The 21079-nt window shown below is 36.1% G+C and overlaps 1 protein-coding gene across 1 annotated transcript in view; it reads right to left on the minus strand.

The window, feature by feature from the left end:
* The window catches only part of GPR158 (G protein-coupled receptor 158), a 426460-nt gene that overhangs the window by 120142 nt on the left and 285239 nt on the right, over window positions 1-21079 (minus strand). Inside the window, exon 5 of the mRNA XM_058681672.1 lies at window positions 15756-15824. Coding sequence (XP_058537655.1) covers window positions 15756-15824 — 69 coding nt within the window. The remainder of the gene's footprint in view (window positions 1-15755; window positions 15825-21079) is intronic.

Consider the following 21079-nt stretch of genomic DNA (forward strand, 5'->3'; position numbering starts at 1 on the left):
ATTTAAACAGAGTAGGACAAGAAGGTGAAATAAAAGGGCAAAATGTTGACCAAGTGAAGGAAAAATAATTCCAGTACTACTCAGTATTGTCAACAGTTGCCAACAAGTCTAGGTTATTAGGTGTGTAATCCATTTTTATAGCTTAAATTGTTTAATTAAAATTCTGTTTGAGCTTATATCACAGATCAATTCAGTGTTAGTCCTGAAGATCTGTACTGTCTGTCCAGAGCAGGTAATTATCAAATCTTTCATTTGCTTTATGATGGCAGAAATAGCCCAAGTGACTATATGACTGGTACGGTGACAGTGTCTGAAGAATACACAGACACAAGCGTGCCTGAATCTGGACTGACTAGGACTTGAAGGATAGTAATCATCATCTTAGTCACTATTCTATCAGAGACAGTCATTTGGCCATAGAACGCACAATTGTTCAGAGGAGATACGTGATCCAGACCACTGTATACTGTGGAATAGTTATCCCAAAATCTGAAATATCACTGTCAATTATTAGAAAGTTGCAGTTTATTCAAAAGGGCTCCCAACCAACTGCACTGAGATACTGTCTGAATCTAGTGTGAAGTCCTGATCAACAGGAAAATGAGAGAAACAGCCAAAATTTACACATTCTCAGAGAGGACCCAAGTTCTCATTTTTGCCCTGACCCCAGGCTTTCATCTGGTATTTATAAAGAGAAGTCTTAGTACCTCCTTTTTTTTTTACCAACACAATGAGTGAACTAGATGTGTTCTGATCTAAGTTCAAACTCTCCACTTATTGGATACCGTATTTAAGGACTATTTAAGGGCTTCCTTTATGACAATATTCACTTCTCTCCTGCACCATCATTTTCCATCTCTATGGGATCATTCCATAGCTCTGCAAGAATGTAATTTAGCTCATTTAAGAAAAAAAGTTTCTTGACCTACAACTTCCTTCAGTACTCCAATTCTCTACTCTTTACTGTAAAACTTGTAGAAAGAGGGTTTTACTTGCGGTCTCCATTTAATCTTCTCCATTTATCCCTCACCTCTGTTCTGAAACAGGTCTGGTCAGTACCACCTCAACATTCCAAATTCAGGAGCCAATTCTTGTTCCTCATTTTAGAAGACTAATCAGCAGCATCCAAAGGAATTAATCACTCTTTTCTCTGTCTTTCTTTAAACATAATGTGTATATTCAATTGATCCTACTCATACTTCCCTGCTAGGTTATTCCCAGTCTCCTTTACTGGATCCTCTTCATCTTCTGCACCTCCAACCATCACAGCATATCCATCCATCTATCTCTCTCTCTACCCACCCACCTACCTACCTACCTACGTATAATCTATCTCTCGTGATTTTATATAGGGAGAGAATAGATGACCATACCCATTTATCCACCACTCTGTTTAAGAAAGAGAATATTACTATTCACTACAAGCTTCCTTTATGCCCCTCTTCCTCTTTGATCCCATGCTTTCCCCCCCTTCTCCGGCAACCATCATCCTGGATTTTGTGTTTGTCATTTTCCTGCTTTCTTAAGGTTTACCTCATATGCTCATATTATACACACAGACACACACACACAATTTCACTCTGTATAAATGGAATCACACTTAGACAACATTATGAGATTTTTAACATGTATTCTTTAAGGCATACATTATAGGATTTATATTATTAATTACAAATATTTTCATAGGTATTATGTGGAAAAGGAGGTAATAACATTGAGCAAGATAGAGCAGATCTCAAAGCCTTCATACAAGATGTTCACTGTGACTCCGTAAGTAGGGGCACATGCCATATGTGCTTAACCTCTTCTTTTTTTAGAGCATCTTTTATGTCAGAGCATCTGATGAAATGCTGTGCTTTATACTGGAAGGCGAAATGTGCAACTGCTTTGAAAGAATCCATATAATCAGCAAAGCCTCTCCTACCCTCTTCACAATAAACAACAGCACTTGTATGCAGGCTGTGTTAGGTCACATCTGGACCCAGTGGCATGACTGACATGTGAAATGGACAAGAATCAAGATCAGGACAAGTGTTTTTTCCCACATTTCTGTAAGTATGATGAAAAGTGGACACTTTCATATAGAAATTAAAGTGTGAAGAATGAAGAAAGTCAAAGTTAAGTTTAAAGTAAGTTTTGGATGAAAATGTCATCTGAACATGTCTATGTTTCAGTTAGTCATATTTATATTATTGCGGAAGCCTAGAGATGGCATTCAAAATAAATTTCATTTTGGAATACTCATGGAGAGACAAATAATGGAAATTTATACACATTTAATCATAAATTGCATTTCCTTTAAATAATTTATATTAATATAATTATAATAATGATTAATAATTAATTCATTTTAGGTAAATGTATTACTGAAATAAATATATAAATTGACATATTTTCTGATACGTTTTAGGAAAGCAATCTGTTCTTTATCCCAGAAGTTCACACTGATCTTTCTAATTGAAGCTATGGGTCCAAATGATTTCTTCAATCACACTTATATCAGCCTGAGACTGCTCTGAGGTTAGGTTTTTGTTAATATGATTCTATGTAAGTGTTATGTCTTGATATTTTTTCCTGTTTTGCTATTTTAAGTAATAATTCTGCTTTATTGAATTGTGACTCTTCAGTGACACTTTGTAGTCCCTGACATTTAAGGTATGATTTGCCATGTCAAAGCGTCATCTCCTTGTCATTTTTAAAAAAATACTTGCTACTTTTTTAAATGATGTTTCTAAGTCTTCCACAACTGTTTCCTATAATAGCTTTGAAGGGGAAACTATTTTTTAAGACACATTGCTAATGTCATGTCTAGCAACTATTTTTCTGTTTGTAACTATTTTCTGAATTATCTATTAAACATCTTTAAATGTATTTTTGCCTTCTTATGTCAAATTATTCATGCATAAGGCTACAGAGATAAACTTAGACATCACAGTATTGGTAGTTTGTTAATATGAGAATGTTTTCCAGAGACTATTAAAGTTATCTTAAATCACAGGTTCACATTTAATATCTAACCCTACAGTATACATTTGTTGGCTTTTTTATTAACTGAAAATAAACTACCAAATTTCAGAAATAGTTAATTACATATGTGTCTTGGGCCCGCACAGGAAAATTTAAGATACATTTTTATAATCAGAGGAGAAATAATAACCATTGATAAAGAGACAAAATGAGTTTCTGCTGTGTTTTTTCCCATGGGCAAAGACATTATCCCAAAAATTCTAGCAAGGGAGTTAGAAATAAACTGATACTTTACCCTTTTTTATAATTTTTTTCTTACTAGAGAGCTATAACATGCTAGCTAGGACATTGATGCAGAGGTACAATTTCTTATCTTTTGACTCAACCCATCTGACTGTCAAAATCTCTATCATTGCCAGAGCAAGCATCTCCTTATTTGTTGCTATTAAGGCATTTTCAGGATAATTTATTATGTGCTTAGTCTACTGCCAGACTGTGACATTTCTGCCTCCACATCACCGCTGAATCTGTTTCCATTTGGTTCCATTAGAGATTCTCTGCAATTGTGGTGGTTTATTCTCACTTTAATGTCCTAATTTTTGAGTTAACCTCTCCCTGTTTATTATAAAATAACGAGTTCCTTAACTTCCTTTCAATGAAGGCTTGACATTTGCATTTGAGCAAAGATTTAAAGAAGATGGGGAGTTACCCAGGGATATATGTGGGTTAAGTTAACTTAAGCAGTTAAGACTGCTCCAGGAAGAAGAAACAGCCAATGTCAAGGCTGTGAGGGTAGGTGCATGCCAGACCTACTCAAGGAAGAACATCAAAACCAGTGCTGTCGCAGCAGAGTGAGAGAGGCAGAGAGGAGGGGAGTATGACGTCAAAGAGAGTGGGGCCAGGTCACGTAAGACTTTGTAGGCTAGGATTAAAGCCTCTATTTTTGGTCTAGATTCCTCCTTACCTCTCTCTAGGGAACTCAGAGATAGACAGAGATATACAGGCACACAGTTATATAGGTGTATGTGCATGTGTGTCAGTTGCTTTAGTTAGAATTATGTTGAAACTCAACGATTTTCAATGTGCGATAAAGGAAGTAGATGCAGCAGACACGGTCCTACTCTTCAAAGGCTTACAATTTAAAAGTATAATTATAACAGATCTATTCACTGAAGAATGAATATTTGGCATAGGAGGGCCAAAAGGGAACTGGTGAATTTTCCTATAGAAACCTAGTGTCTTCCCAGATTGGAGAGAGAGATTTGAAGATGTCATCTTTGTTGATGTACCTAAGTAGCACACTAGCCAAGGAAAGTATCCAGAACTAAAAAAGTGTGATAAAAGAGGAATGCGAAGCCTCAGATTATAATATAACCTAAATTTGTGGCTTCATGTGATCTCAAAATAAAAGTAGCCTGCTTCAATCTATTCCTTCTGTTGCTCTCCATTTAATTCTTCATAAAATAGCTACCTATAAAAACTGCTTTCTTCAGGGGTGCCTGGGTGGCGCAGTCGGTTAAGCGTCCGACTTCAGCCAGGTCACGATCTCGCGGTCCGTGAGTTTGAGCCCCGCGTCAGGCTCTGGGCTGATGGCTCGGAGCCTGGAGCCTGTTTCCGATTCTGTGTCTCCCTCTCTCTGCACCTCCCCTGTTCATGCTCTGTCTCTCTCTGTCCCAAAAATAAATAAAAAACGTTGAAAAAAAAAAAACAAAAAAACTGCTTTCTTCAAATATGAAAAGTAGCAAGTCAAAACCACAATGAGATACCATTTCATACCCATTAGTGTGGCTATTAAAAAGAAAAAAACCCAGAAAGTAACAAGTGTTGGTAAGTACGTAGAGAAACTGGTCCTCATGAGTTGCTGGTAGGAATATAAACTGCAGCAGCTGCTTTAGAAAATTGCTTGGCAGTTTCTTAAGAGTTGAATTACCATATGATCCAGCAATTTCACTCCTAGGTATATACCCAAAACACTGAAAGATGGGCCTCAGATACTTACACGCCAATGTTCATAGTAGCATTATTTATAATAGTCAAAAGGTAGCAACAACCAATGTCTATCAACAGATGAATGGTAAATAAAATGTGGTATTATACATACAATGGAATATTATTCAGCTATAAAAAGGAATGAAATTCTGACTTATGCTACAACATGGATGAACCCTGAAAATATTTCATTAAGTGAAATAAGCCAGGCATAAAAGGACAAATTTAACTTGGGATGATGAAAAAGTTCTGGAAATAGTGGTAACAACTGCAAAACACTGTGAATGTACTTAATGCCACTTAATTGTACATTAAAAAATGAACAAATCAGGAGACTATAGATGCTGGAGAGGATGTGGAGAAATGGGAACCCTCTTGCACTGTTGGTGGGAATGCAAATTGGTGCAGCCGCTCTGGAAAGCAGTGTGGAGGTTCCTCAGAAAATTAAAAATAGACCTCCCTTATGACTCAGCAATAGCACTGCTAGGAATTTACCCAAGGGATACAGGAGTACTGATGCATAGGGGCACTTGTACCCCAGTGTTTATAGCAGCACTCTCAACAATAGCCAAATTATGGAAAGAGCCTAAATGTCCATCAACTGATGAATGGATAAAGAAATTGTGGTTTATATACACAATGGAGTACTACATGGCGATGAGAAAGAACGAAATAGGGCCCTTTGTAGCAACGTGGATGGAACTGGAGAGTGTGATGCTAAGTGAAATAAGCCATCCAGAGAAAGACAGATACCATATGGTTTCACTCTTATGTGGATCCTGAGAAACTTAACAGAAACCCATGGGGGAGGGGAAGGGACAAAAAAAGGTTAGAGTGGGAGAGAGCCAAAGCATAAGAGACTGTTAAAAACTGAGAACAAACTGAGGGTTGATGGGGGGTGGGAGGGAGGGGAGGGTGGGTGATGGGTATTGAGGAGGGCACCTTTTGGGATGAGCACTGGGTGTTGTATGGAAACCAATTTGACAATAAATTTCATATATTGAAAAAAAATGATTAAAATGGTAAGTTTATATTTATGTATATTTTACCACAATAAAAAAGAAGTACCACACGCGCACACACACACACAAAATCAGAAAGGAACCAGCACATACATACTCTTTGTTTAAATAACGGAGAAAAAAGCATATGAAGAATGGACAACAAAAGTGACGTTACCCAAGAATATTGGCACAAGTTCAAATTAATTCTCACAGCTTCAGAGAAATTCCAAAAAATATGTTCCTTCTGATAAAGAATCTTAAAGAAAAAGACAATAGAATCAAAGTAGAGATAAGAAAAACAGAGAAAGCAATACAATTGCTCCAAGAAAGCTGGAGAAGAAGTGAGAAAGTGAAAATGAAAATAACAGTGGAGAGGTTAAAAGAATATTAGAATCCACTCAAGCAGAATAAACACACCTGAGAATAGCATAAAGGTCATAGAATAAAGGCTTGATGGAAATACACAAAGCAGGGGCGTTTGAGGGTGGCTCGGTTGGTTAAGTGTCAGACTTCAGCTCAGGTCATGCTCTCAGGGTTCGTGGGTTCGAGCCCTGTGTCAGTCTCTGTGCTGACAGCTCGAAGCCTAGAACCTGCTTTAGATTCTGCCTCTGCCTCTGTCTCTCTGTCTCTCTCTCTCTGGCCCTCCCCTGATCATGCTCTGTCTGTCTCTCTCTCAGAATTAAATGGACATAAAAAAAAAAACAAACACACAGGGCAAAATAGAAAGAGCAAAGATATACAGGTGACTAGAAACATTTATAGATACCAAAGGAAAAGAAAATCCAACGTATACATAATTCCTGTTCCTGAAGAAGGAACAAGTTAAATGTATATATATTTAAATTCCAGGAATAGAAGAGGTCTTACATCTATATATTGAAAAGAAACACTATGATCCAAGAAACAAAAAATAACACAGAATGATAAATTTCAAGGCAATTTCTAGTTATTTAATTGCAAAACTGAAGAATGACTTATTGGCATGTAGGCAGAAATATTAAGTCATCCACAGGAGGGAGAAATCAGGCTATTTCAAGAGCTGTAAATATTCAGATGATGGATGTAAAGTTCTGAGCGATACAAAGTGTGTCTTGAAATTTTTATACTCAAGCAAGTTATTCTTCATGTATAAGGACACTAGGTAGAGATTCTCAAGCATATAAAAATTCAAGAACTATAGAGCTTTTCCTTCATGAAAAACCTATTAATGAAAACCAAGGGACAAATTAAAATAAAGAACTGAGTAATGAAAAGCCAGGTTACAAACATTAGTGGAAAATATTAAATCTATTTAATAAAGACCTAAGACCAAACAAGTATGTGGATAATAGTTTTAAAACTGCATATTATATGCATGTTATAAATGCTAACAATTCAAAGATTATTAACTAACAAAAATCAAAAAGTGGAAGGAAGAGGCAAAAGGAACTGTATTTAAATTTGATTTCTTAGCTGTCCCAGCTTAAGTCAAGTGATACTTTTAAAGTTGAAACATATAGATAAGTGAAAAAGAATTAACCCAACTTTTAAAACATTTTGTAGTCTTTTTTAACTTTAGAAACCTATTAGGACTAATAATGTTTGCTGTGAAGATTCATTTATCTAAAACCCAGTAATATCTTTAGTTTCACTTCAGTTTTTGGGTTAAAACAATAAAGATTACAACTAAGTTTCTATTAAAAATGTCATATATGTGTATCCTGATTTCCACCATTCACCCATTTTCTATTTCAATGTATAAATGTGTACACACAGATGTCTTAAATGATCAAATGTACATTGTGATTATTTCTGAATGGTAATGAACTTTGGTTGTGTTTGGTTGTGACTTTTTCTTTGTGTTTAGTTTGCACACAATGGTAGTATATTTCACAAAAACAACAGAGTATTTTTTAAGAAGAATACAGTCTAATTGGTATTTATTTTAGCAAAAATTTAAACACTGTTGCTTTTTCACTGACAAACTAAAGCCAGGGGTCCAGTTCTAAATGATTTAAGGCTCTCAGTTTATTAAAACTCTTTCAGCTAAAGGAAGATTATTAATTACCGACTTTTGTAAGTAGATGACCACACCTACCAACTATCAGTCTTCTCTCTGGTAGGCTGAGGGAAGTGTACAGGAACAAGTGGATAAATGGAACCACACAGAATTCCAAGACATTTATAACCATGTCTTCGATTCCTCTAACCTATCCTATAAAAGAAAACAAAATGGGTGCCTGGGTGGCTCAGTCGGTTAAGTGTTGGACTCTTGATCTCTGCTCAGGTCATGATCTCATAGGTTCGTAAGTTCGAGCCCCACAGTGAGTTCTGTGCTGACAGTGCAAAGCATGCTTGGGATTCTCTCTCTCCCTCTCTCTGCCCCTCCCCAGCTCCCTCTGTCTCTCTCAAAATAAATAAATAAACTTAAGAAAAAGAGAGAACAAAGTGTCTTAGTGTCAAACTCTTCCAGCTCCCTTGAAGGAGGTGGTCTAGTTTTTGTCTTTTAATATCCACATTTTTAACCAATATTCCTGGAATTTACTAGCAGTTTGGGATTAAGAATCTTCTATTCCCTGAAGAAGTGGCTCAGTTAGTTAAGTGTCAGACTCTTGATTTCAGCTCAGGTCTGTGCACACACACTCTCTCTCTCTCTCTCAAGATAAACAAATAAATAAAAAAGAGTCTTCTATTCCCATACTCTTCAAGCTACCTTGGCATGAAACAACTATCCCCATAGTTTTCTTGATAGTACTGCTATGCTCATGAATATTTAACTTTCTTTCCAATTTACTTTTTCCCTTTTGCTCTGGTATCCATCCAAATGGATCTAAATGACAGCAAGTAAGATGCAGTCTACATAAGCTTAAAAAACTGTGTTTTAAAGATGGAATTTTTGAGCTGAGGAGAAATCTCCTTACAAAAGCCTCTAGATAACTGAGGGTTGAGAAACACTGGCCTAGCTGTAAAATTGGGAACTTGGTACCCTATGTTTGTCACAATGGAACTGAATCTGTCTCAGTACTGAATTGCGAACATTTCTCCCTAAAAACAACCAGGGCTCCTTGGTGAAAAGGCTGATTCCAGGACTGGGCTAAGAAAAGTACTTTCTGTTGCACTATAATGGAGGAAAGGGCTCAGAATAATTGGGTAATATGGAAAGAATGCAGGAGCCAGCTTCAAGGGGCTCTCACTGGCCTTATTTAGGTTAATTTGAGCTTTAAAATAAATAATAACGGAAATAATAATAATACTAACAACAATATGCTCAGCTGCTCTAGCTATATGTTCTCATGATCACATTCTCACTCTCCCTTCCTGATTTCAACTGTCTCTCCTTTATTTCCCTCCTTTGAAGCTCTATGCTCAGAGCAATACTGTCTTGTTTTCCCTCTGCTTTTGAATGTTGTGTGTACTTTATACTAGAAGGAAAACAAAATCTGAGTTTTAGTTTTAGTCTTTGGGGTGATCAATTAAAAAAGCAATCTTTGAACCCTCTTAGGTTCTGTGCCACTGAAACCAAACTGACATGGTCTATAGGGTTATTTACCAGGTTAAATATAAAGTAGCCATTTTTGTAAGTCAAATGTCTCAGAATCAGAAAGTTCATATGGTTCAATAACATGGTCCATCCAAGCTCACAGGAGTTTTACATGGGTTCTTACAGCCAGAACTTAAGCTATTTTAAATTGGTTCCCTGTTTTATCTTCTTGCCTTTTATTTCCTTGGAGACCTAATATGGAAAGGTGACTGATCAGAAGGTAGAACATGGGTGTCCTTGATTACCTGGTCTAATGTGATCTCAACCACATATTCACACCCGCTACCACAGGTAGCATCACAGAGTGAAAGGAGTCAGGAGACTAGATTCTATTCTGGGCTCTCTCACTACTTAGTTGGATAAGTTATAGTTTCTCTCAGCCTGTCCTTTCATTTGCAAAATATAGGTTGAATAAAGACTAAGTTGTATCTGATATTTCTTCCTTTCCTAATATTTTTTTAGCTCTTTATCATAGGGCCTGGGGTGGGGTAGGGAAACAACGTGAAAATTAGTATTTATTTATACAAGTATGAGTGTTCTTTATAAAAAGGCACATCAGCCAACCAAATAGCTATTCAAGGTTACCAGAAAAAATTCACCTTATTAGCTGAAACTGTTGGTTTACTCAAGTCAAAAATGAACTTCTAGACTCCATATCACTTATTATGTTTTACCAATTGGTAAAATGTCATTTTTATGTAATTTAATAGGTTAAATATACTTTAGTTGATTTTTAAAAGTTCTTTTTTTTCTTTCCTCTAGAAATTGTATTGGGGTTTTTGGGTGATTATGAAGACTAATCATTTGTTCACAAATATATGGACTTCAAATCATGAGTCTCTTTTGAGAATCTGTAAGAAAATGTTTTAAATGCTTTCGCTCTCTGCTATCCAATTATAACAGTGCTAAATTTAGTCAGATTTTGGTTTGTCCTCATCTGCACAGTGATGATAATCTCTAATTTGGACTTCCCAATATAAGCATTGTTATGAAATCGTCTGTAGTCTAAGATTGCTTAGAAAAGGCAAAAATAACCTTAATTCTTGCAAATCTGAACAACAATATGCAGCATAAAAAGAAGAAAAAGCTCATTGCATAACAACTCGGCAGAGCAGTGAACACCCAAAGCCTCCTTCCATGGAGTTACCCATTGCTGAAAACAACTCTCCTTTATTCAAGCACACTTAAAAAAAAAGAACAATAAACTATAACTCCCTTCAAAACTTTCATGAGCAATTCTGGTAGAGACCACACCAGGAACAGAGAAAGTAGGTAAGATATTTAACAAATAGGAAAAGTATAGGTCACATTTATATCATCAAATGATTAGACCTTTGGGCTATACTAGATTTACTGAATCAAAAAGTCTAGCCAGAAGTTATAAACTTCATTTCTGTAAAACCCAGAGAAGTCAATGAGCCCTGGCCCAATAAGCAAGTTACTTCTCTTGTCAAGAATGATTTATGCATGTGCATCCATGCACATATACACACCCCATGAGGAAAATAAAAACCAAAACACCTTTACTATCAATTTCCGATACATCATCTCTCCAATTGTTTCACCTAAAACAAAATTACTTTCCTTTCTAGACTCAATCAATAGTATATTTTAATCTCCTTTTTTTCCCTGTGTCTTATGTTCTATCCAAACGTTCATTAAGTAACCTGACCCATTCTGTCTTCAGAGCACGAACACTAACTTATTTGAAACCAAGGCACACAGTATAAACTTGGGAACTATACATTAATATCTCCCAATGTAAACTGGGGAACTTACAGAAAAATACATGTTATAGAAGATGAAATAGATAGCTAATTAAGCACGAAGTCAATACAATGAGGTATTGTAATGTTTCTGTTGGACACTATTTGTTTGGTAAGTCTTTTCTGTTATTCTGTCCCAGGCATATTAAAATTACCAAGCAGAAATGCTATCATTATATTCCCTTTTTAAAAATGTTTATTTTTGAGAGAGAGAGAGAGGTCATGTGTGCAAGCAGGGGAGGGACAGTGAGAGAGAGGGACAGGGGATCCAAAATGGCTCCGCATTGAGAGCAGAGAGCCTGAGGTGGGGCTCGAACTCAGGAACTGTGAGACATGACCTGAGCTGAAGTCTGATGATGCTCAACCAACTGAGCCACCCAGGCACTCCTATATTTCCTTATAAATGTCCATTCTTCTCCCTTCTTTTTCTCTGTATCTGATAATCATCAATAGGTATGGGTCCATCAGATGTCTTTCAAAATTGTATCCCAGTCAATGAAAGGGTCTTTAATAACTCCTCTGAACATTTATTAGCCTAAAATTTACTATTCTTTCAAATGTCCTTGCTTAATAAGGTACTTCATTCATTGAAGAGGCTTTAAAATTCCTTTATAGATTTCAGGCCTATGCTCAGTAATACAACCACTTCATTTGAATAAATATGAACCTTATAAATAAAAATAAAGCCAAATTGTGCTAACATCTCAAAATAACATTAAAGAATGCTTTTGGTTTTTGGTTTTTGTTTTTGAGAGAGCGAGCGAGCATGCACACATGTGTGAGTGAGTGGGAGGAGGGGCAGAGGGAGAAGGAGAGAGAGAGTCTTAAGCAGGCTCCTGAGCAAAAAGCCCAACATGGGGCACAATCCCGTGACCCTGAGATCATGACCTCAGCTGAAATCAAGGATTGGATGCTTAAGTGACTGAGCCACCCAGGTATCCCTAAAAAGTTTTTTTACTGACTGTTAGTACTAAAGTAATATTAATAAGGATTATCATTCTTAGTCCTCCACAATCAAGCAGATTCTATTTGGAAGTTACTTCAGTAGGACAATAGCCACTAGTTTAGGGTACAGTTCTAAATCCATCCAAGTATAATCTTTTTCATTCATTCATTGCATATATACTGTGCTTCAGATATGGTGACAGGTTCTGGACTGTGAGGAAAATAAATGGAGCATCTCCTTGTTCTCAAAGAACCAGAGTTTGCACAGGAAAATGACATTAATCGATTAATTGCACTTGTGAATGTACACTTACAAACTGAAACGGGGGTTGTCAAGAAAGACAGTGGGATTTCATGAGAAATTATTGTAAGGAATTTGACTCCGATTGGGGGGGTCAAGAAAAGCTTTCCTAAAAAAAGTAAGAAGCAGAAATCTGAAGAATGACTAGTTGTTAATTAGGCAGAAGAAGTGGTGAGATGGAGGTAGGGGAAGGAAGAGAGGACTCTTCAAAATTGAAGGAAAAACATCCTAGGACAAGAGGCATATTAGTTTCTTATTGCTGCTATAACATATTACCACAAACTCAGTGGCTTAAAACATTACAGATTTGGGGCATCTGGGTGGCTCCGTCGCTTAAGTGTCTGACTTTCGCTCCGGTCATGATCTTGCAGTTTGTGAATTTAAGCCCAATATCACACATCCGGCTCTCTTCTCTTCTCTGGATCCTGCTTCAGATCCTCTGTCTCCCACTTTCTCTGTCCCTCGCTGCTCACTCTATCTTTTTCTCTCTCTCAAAAATAAACAAACATTCAAACTCCCCCCTGCCAAAGCACTACAGATTCATTATCTTACAGGTCTGGAAGCCAGAAGTCCAAGATGGATCTTACAGGGATAAAATCAAGGTATTCTTCAAGAGGCTCTAGGGAAGGATCTATTTCCTTGCCTTTTCCAGCTTCTAGAGGCTGTCTGCATCCCTTGGCTTGTGGCTTCTTTTATCCATCTTCAAAGGCAGCAATAGCCAGTCCAATCATTTTTCATGATACCATCTTGGTTCTCTCTCTTCTGCTTCTCATTACCCTTGAGGACCCTTGGGCTCATCTAGATAATCCAGGATAATCTCCTTATCTTTATTTAGTCCTTTATTTAACCACATCTGCAAATTCCCATTTTCCACATAAAGTAACATATTTATAGGTTCAGGATGGTGGCCATTTTGGGGTAGCTATTATTATACTTACCATGAGAGAGATTATGTATCATTTATAAACTGAAAGAAGGTCAGAGGAGCTGGGTGCAGAAAGTGAGAAGATAAATGGTATTGGATGAGGCTGAGGAGGTGGGCAAGCACCACACTATACACATCATAAACCGTATCAAGGGTTTTGATCTTTATTGTAAGAACAGTGGGAAGCTAGCTATCTAAGTAGTGAAAAATTAGATGTTATATTTTAAAATATTCCTCTGGCTACTGGATAGAAAATGTATTTTAAAATAGCAGAGGTTTAGGAAAAAGATGATGGTGACTGCAGCTGCAGATATTCAGATAATTTTTTATTCAGATTAGTGAAGTCATTTCAGCCTTTTAGTCCTAATTGGGTGATTCTATAACTTTGGCTAAACATCTTTCTGGTAGTTCTACAGGGAAGACAAAATGTTACCATGTACAACTTGCCATTTACAGTCCCAGGCATGATAACGACTCTTTATATTATATTGCTTCTATTAATTACTGTGCATAACTCCATGCTAGTAAATCAGACAACTTCAGTAAAAGAGATGATTTCATGGAAAAATTAAAATGATTATACCCAAATAAATTCTATCTTAAGAGGAAATAGAATTCAAGAAGTAGAAAACCTGAATAGATTAAGAACCCTTATAAACACTGAGTGAAGACAGAGGATAAAAAAAATGGGATAATGGAGCAGGCAATGTTATAATTTGTTGCCCATTTCAAGGATTTTGGCTTCTACTTTAAGTAAAATGGGGACTCACAGAGACCAGGGAGAGACTATAACAAAAATCTGGAAGAGACTGATAGTGGTTTAGACACCAGGATGGCAGCAGTGACCGAGACGGGGAGTGGCTGGGTTCTTGGTATGTTTTGAAGGATTTCTGATGGATGTAAGAAAAATAAAGTTGTCAAGAATGACTCCAAAGTTTTAGCCTGAGTAATGAGAGGGAGAGAGTTGTCATCAATGGAGATAGGAAGACTGACTGTGGGGGTGAGAGAGATCACGTAACTCAGTTCAGAGCATGATAGGGAATTCTGGTAGACCCTCAAATGTATTGCAGAGTAAGCAGTTGAATATGAGTTTGGAGCTCAGGGGAAAGGTTTAAGCTCGAGATATAAACTTGAGAGTCATTGTCTATCAATAGTATTTTTAAATACTTTGAGGCTAGATGAGATCACCAAGGGAGCATGTAGACTATGAAAAGCTCTACAAGGACTGAACTCTGAGGCACTCAAGTATCAAGAGGTAGGAAAGAAGATTAAGAATTAGCAAATTAGGCTGAAATGGAGCAGTTAGTAAGGTAAGAGGAAAACCAAAAAGAACATGAGGCCATGGAAGCCCTACCTTTTCCTTCTCTAACTTCTACTGATCTTTCAGATCTCAGTCAAGTGATATTTTATTCCCTAGACCTGGGTAGTTGTCTCTTCCAAGTGTCTCCACAGCATCCTGCCTCCACAGCACCTTAGTTTTTTTTTCAATTATAATTGTCTATACTTACTCATCTCATTCTATACATTGTAAGCTTCCTGAGAGAAGAAATCAAATTTTTGTCACTCACAAAATATTCCCCGATTAGCATAGTACTTGACATGTAGTAACTGCTGAATACAAGTTGGTTGAACTGAATTAGTAAAATCGGTACTTACCTTCTGGTTACAGACAGGTTACTAGTGTGATAGGAAGAGTCTACTAGGATTATCTATGCCACCAATACCACACATACATTCATTTTGTTTATTTTTCTATGTAACCATTTAGAATTTTTCAGCATGAAGTTTTTGGTATGTCTCATGGTTTGATTCAAGTAGGGGGGAAGAAGAAGAAAACCAATATTTATATGTTTATGGTAAGCATACATACCAATCATACCTTGACAAGTTAGCTCACTTAAGCAGTTAACCCCATACTCACAAATTTCAGAACAAAAGTATGATTAGGTCCACTTTACACTTTATTTATTATATAAATATAAAGATATGTGTACATAAACATATATATAAGCAAGTAACATTATATATGTGAACAGTTATATATATCATATATTATATATATGTGAATAGTTATATATATCATATATACATATATATGTATTTATATATATGTATGTGTGTATATAAACAAGTGTGCATATAAAGAATTATAAACTAGTAATATATGTGTTAACAGTTATATATATCATATATATATAATATATATATGATATATATGTATGCATATATGATATATATAACTGTTTACATATATAATACATTACTCATTTATATTTATATTACTGCCTGAGCAAAATAAAATAAATGGCTATTTTTAAAATACACTTATGTTACTTACCGGAAAATATAGAAGCAGAGACCCAAAAAGAATTGTTTCCAACAGAATAAGGCCCGATGCCCTGATGCTCTAAAAAGAAAGAAAGAAAGAAAGAAAGAAAGAAAGAAAGAAAGAAAGAAAGAAAGAAAGAAAAAAGAAAAAGGCATTGTTAATTTACATTCCTAGCAATGGAAGAGCTTACCTATTGTGACAATGCCTCAACCAGTGAATGAAAAATGGCTAGTATTTCAGACAAGAGACCTTAACTGAAACATGCGAAAAGACTGACTATAAAGGTGGTGGTGGATTTAATGATATTTCCAGTGGCTTTATGGAATTTTGTCCCCTAAAATTAATCCATGAGCAAACTGAGCAGCTGAGAACACTAGAAGATGCTTTCAATCCAAGAAATACACAGACACAAAATATCTTGCTTGTATTTCTGAAACATCAATCACTAAATGCAAAGTGAAATATATAAAAAATTCTACGTGGTGCAAACATAGTATCTTCACAGGAAAATAATTTGAAGTAGTAGCAACAGATTTTGCAACAACAAAAAGAAGCTGAAAACCCAAGCCACAAGAGTCCATTACATTAAAACAATGTCAGATAAATGACAGCCAGAAACAGGAAATTATAACATGTCTTCAAAACACTGCTGCTAGAACATTGTTAGACACAGAGGAATGCTTTATGTAATCCCTCAAAGAACTCAAGGCTTTTATTAATCTAAGAATTTGCAATGGAGAAACAAGTTTAGACAGTGAACAGACTTGATTATTCAAGTGGCTTCTCACTATTGGTCTTTATTTTAGCTACCAGATGCTTTTAAGTGAAAAGAAAATTTCTATCAGCAAGGCTTTAAGTGGGTTTTGGCTGGTAGAATTTCTAAGATTGCAAATTACATAAATACCTAATTATGAGTACTATTTTTTAAACTTTACAAAAAGATGACACTAAGAGCGAGAGTCCAAAACATTATACAAGACTGCTTATAAAACAATCAATGCAATATTTTTTTTAAAAAAAAGGATAGGAAAAGAAGTTGCAAAGCTTAACGGAAAGGACAGATACTGGAGTTATCTTCATCTCAGTTTGAATTATGAAATAATCCCTGGGAGTTAGGCAAACTTGAACATCAATGTCTTCACCCATAAAATGTGTATCCTAATCTTAACCTTATTAAATCTGAGTTTAATAAACTATGAGGTATACATAATGGCTACTATTATGCCTGATACTTAGTAAGTAGGTATGCACTCTTCAAAGTAAAAAACAGCACCAGGATGATTAATTTGAAATCCACAGAAAGAGATATAAGTAGCAGTCAATTTTTTTTTCATGCTTGGGATCCAAATGGCCCCAGAAAAGCTAAAAGTGGGGGTCAAGAACCCAAGAGTTTTTTTTTTTTTTTTAAATTTTAGGGCCAGTAGTTTCTTAGCTATGTTACGACCATTATTACCACATAGCAGTGGTAGTGGTGCATATATTCTTACAGTAAATAACCTGTTTCCTTTTCATTTGGTAATGTTGAGCAATCTTCTTAGCCCTTCACTGCCTAGCTCCTGGCTGAGCAGAGGAGGCTATAATTTCAAATTATTAATTGGAACTCCAAAAAGTGGTTCCATAACCAAATGAAAGGCCTATTGAAAATGTGCTCTTTCAGCACTCTCAATAATAGCCAAATTATGGAAAGAGCCTAAATGTCCATCAACCGATGAATGGATAAAGAAATTGTGGTTTATATACACAATGGAGTACTATGTGGCAATGAGAAAGAATGAAATATGGCCCTTTGTAGCAATGTGGACGGAACTGGAGAGTGTTATGCTAAGTGAAATAAGCCATACAGAGAAAGACAAATACCGTATGTTTTCACTCTTATGTGGATCCTGAGAAACTTAATAGGAACCCATGGAGGAAAGGAAGGAAAAAAAAAAAAGAGGTTAGAGTGAGCCAAAAGAGAGGTTAGAGTGATCCAAAAGAGAGGTTAGAGAGAGCCAAAGTATAAGAGACTCTTAAAAACTGAGAACAAACTGAGGGCTGATGGGGGGTGGGAGGGAGGGGAGGGTGGGTGATGGGTATTGAAGAGGGCATCTTTTGGGATGAGCACTGGGTGTTGTATGGAAACCAATTTGACAATAAATTTCATATATTTAAAAAAAGATAAAGATAAAAAAAGAAAATGTGCTCTTTCCTTCTTTCCTTCCTTTTTTTTTTTTTCAGAGACAGAGAGACAGAGAGAGAGAGAGAGAGAGAGAGAGAGAGAGAGAGAGAGAGAATGTGTGTGCAGGGCAGGGGCAAAGGGAGAGCAAAATCCTAAGCAGGCCCCATACCCACCCTGGAGCCCGATGTGGGGCTTGATCTCAGGACCTTGAGATCATGACCTGGGCTGAAGTCTAGAGTTGGACAGCTTAACTGACTGAGCCCCCCAGGGACTCCATAATGTGTACTTTTCTCTTCAAAATATTCTTGGGCTGAGTTGGCTTCATGGCTTTACAGAACAAATAGGTAGCTAATAGGTGGGTCTTCAGGGACAAAAAAAGAAACCTCATGCTCCCTAAAAAATTTCCCCGTTGTCTTGGTACTAGAAGTTCTTTGATCTAGAACAAACCCTTTTATTTTATACCTGGTGCCAAGAATTAATATATTAGTGTTGTAAGTAATATGTTGACTTAAGTTCAAAGCAAAGAACAGAAATATTTTCTTAGAATCTAAGTGATAGGATGAGGAAGGAGAGAGGAGGATTGAAAAATGAAGACAGTGCAGTTACTCTGGAAAACAGTGTGGAGTTTTCTCAAAAAGTTAAAAGTAGAACTACCCTATGATCCAGCAATCACAGTACTAGGTATTTAACTAAATAATACAAAAATAAAATAAAACAAAACAAAAACACACTAATTCAAAGGGATACATGCACCTCAGTGTTTATAGCAGCATTATTTACAATAGCCAAATTATGGAAACAGCCTAAATGTCCATTGATTAATGAATGGATAAAGAAGATGTAATACACACACACACACACACACATACACACACACACACACACACACACACACACACACACACACACACACACTGGAATACTACTCAGCCATTAAAAAGAGTGAAATCTTGCCGTTTACAACAACATGGATAGAACTAGAGAGTGTTTTGTAAGCAAAATAAGTCAGAGAAAGACAAACACCATATGATTTCACTCATATGTAGAATTTAATAAATAAAATTAAAAAAGGGAAAAAAGAGAAAGAGGCAAACCAAGAAACAAACTCTTAGCTATAGAGAACAAACTGGTGGTTATGGAAAGGAGGTGGGTGGGGGGATGGGTTAAATAGGTGATGGGGATTAAGGAGTGCACTTGTGATGAGCACTGGGTGTTATATGGAAGTGTTGAATCACTGTATCTTATACCTGAAACTAATATTACACCATATGTTAACTAACTAAAGTTAGTAGAAAAACTTAAAAGAAAAAAAAAGAAAAATGAAGATGGACAAGAGAGATGATGAGCAGAATAACAGAGCCCAAAGAAAAATTTCAACTCCTTCACAGTTGTGCCCGAGATAGAAATGGTGGTATGAAACCCTTTCCACCAGAACTGCTAACTGCAAAACTCTTAGAAAACTTTACTGAAAGATGATCAACAATTACAATACACCATTTATATAAAACACTAACACACAAATCAATACCATATATTTTCCAGATATATTTAAATATACAAAATACAGATCTGGAGGATACATACCAAGCTGATAACAATGTTTGGTTTTTTTTTTTTTCTGGAGAAGTGGATAGATTTGGGTATAGATCAACTTATACAAAAACATTTTAATTTCTTTGCAGATTTAGTCATGCATTGCTATGTAATATGAATTTTAATAATTTAATAAGTAAAATTAAAGAAAAGAAATCTAAAATGTGTCATTTCAAGCTATTAGAAAATTCCACCATTAGGCATCATAATATACCAAAGGGCCTAAATGAAGCCCTTCCTAACTAATATCTACTTACAAAGATTTTATTCAGTACCAACTTCCTGCATAAAATTATCAAACAGTATTTTTATGATACTTACAGGTGAATATAAAGCTGGGGGAGTTATCATTGAGCCTAAGTCTCTCCTTTAGGATCTATAATGCCTAATGAATATAATTCCAGAGTTTACAAGAGAGGCGTACAGATTCCATTTCACTCTACTTCATCCCACCTGCCCCATTTCTTAAACTTTCTGAACTGACTTACGAAGGTTTGTAACAGATATCAAACTTATATACTAAAGAAAAGAGCTCATAGTATGATACCAATCTTATCGAATTACGTCAAAGTCAATTTCTAAATTTCATAATCCTTGGATGCAAAGTAGAGAGATGTAAAATGAATCACAATTGCAATCGCCACAAGATTTGCCCATGAGGTAGGCACCCAAAGGAAGCTAAGTCACTGGAAGTAATAAGGCGACAAGAATGCTGAAGTCTGAATTTTTTAAAAAACAATTAAAATGCTTTGTCATTATTTCCTTGATCCTACAAGGACTAACTACTTCATTTATATTTTTAAAACATTTTTAACCACTGGGGAAATTAATGTATATCTTGCTAAAACAGTGCAGCTATTTTGAATTATGGCTGATTTCTTTAGCCTGGTAGTAATTAAAGTTTCTTTCTATTACAAAAGGAACCTCTGAGCATGAAGGTATTTTTACACAGCTGTACCTCAGAAGGCAAACTGAAACTACAATAAAGCAACAGAAAGAACTGGCATAAGTTTGGATGATAAACCAAGACTATAAATCTATATTATTTACAAAAAGAATTAGCTGTGATAGCAAGGAGAACGGACTTCTTCTATTTCTATAGAGAAATCCACAGACTGGGAGATTACAAATAAACACCTGATGAAATAGTTACACAATAATAAACTGGAAGCAAGACGTAAAAGTGGTCCTGAAAAGAATCCTGACATTGAGAGATATGAGGACACTGTTTTTCAATAATTTTATTTACAGTGATATCAGTAAATGAGAACAGACTACATCCAGTTTGGCAGACTATATGCAATTAGTTTCTCTTAAGAAAATCTGTGATGAGGGGCACCTGGGTGGCTCAGTTGGTTAAGTCCTGACTCTTAATTTTGGTTCAGGTCAAGATCTCATGGTTCATGAGATTGAGCCCCACATTGAGCTCTTCACTGACAACATGGAGACTGCTTGGAATTCTCTCTCTCTCTCTCTCTCTCTCTCTCTCTCTCTCTCTCTCTCTGCCCCTTCCCCACTCATGTGTGTGTGCGTGTGTGCTGCGCGCTCTCTCTCTCTAAACAAATAAATAAACTTAAACAAA

Source organism: Neofelis nebulosa, chromosome 8 (genome assembly GCF_028018385.1).
Source record: "Neofelis nebulosa isolate mNeoNeb1 chromosome 8, mNeoNeb1.pri, whole genome shotgun sequence".
Taxonomy (NCBI): Eukaryota; Metazoa; Chordata; class Mammalia; order Carnivora; family Felidae; genus Neofelis; species Neofelis nebulosa.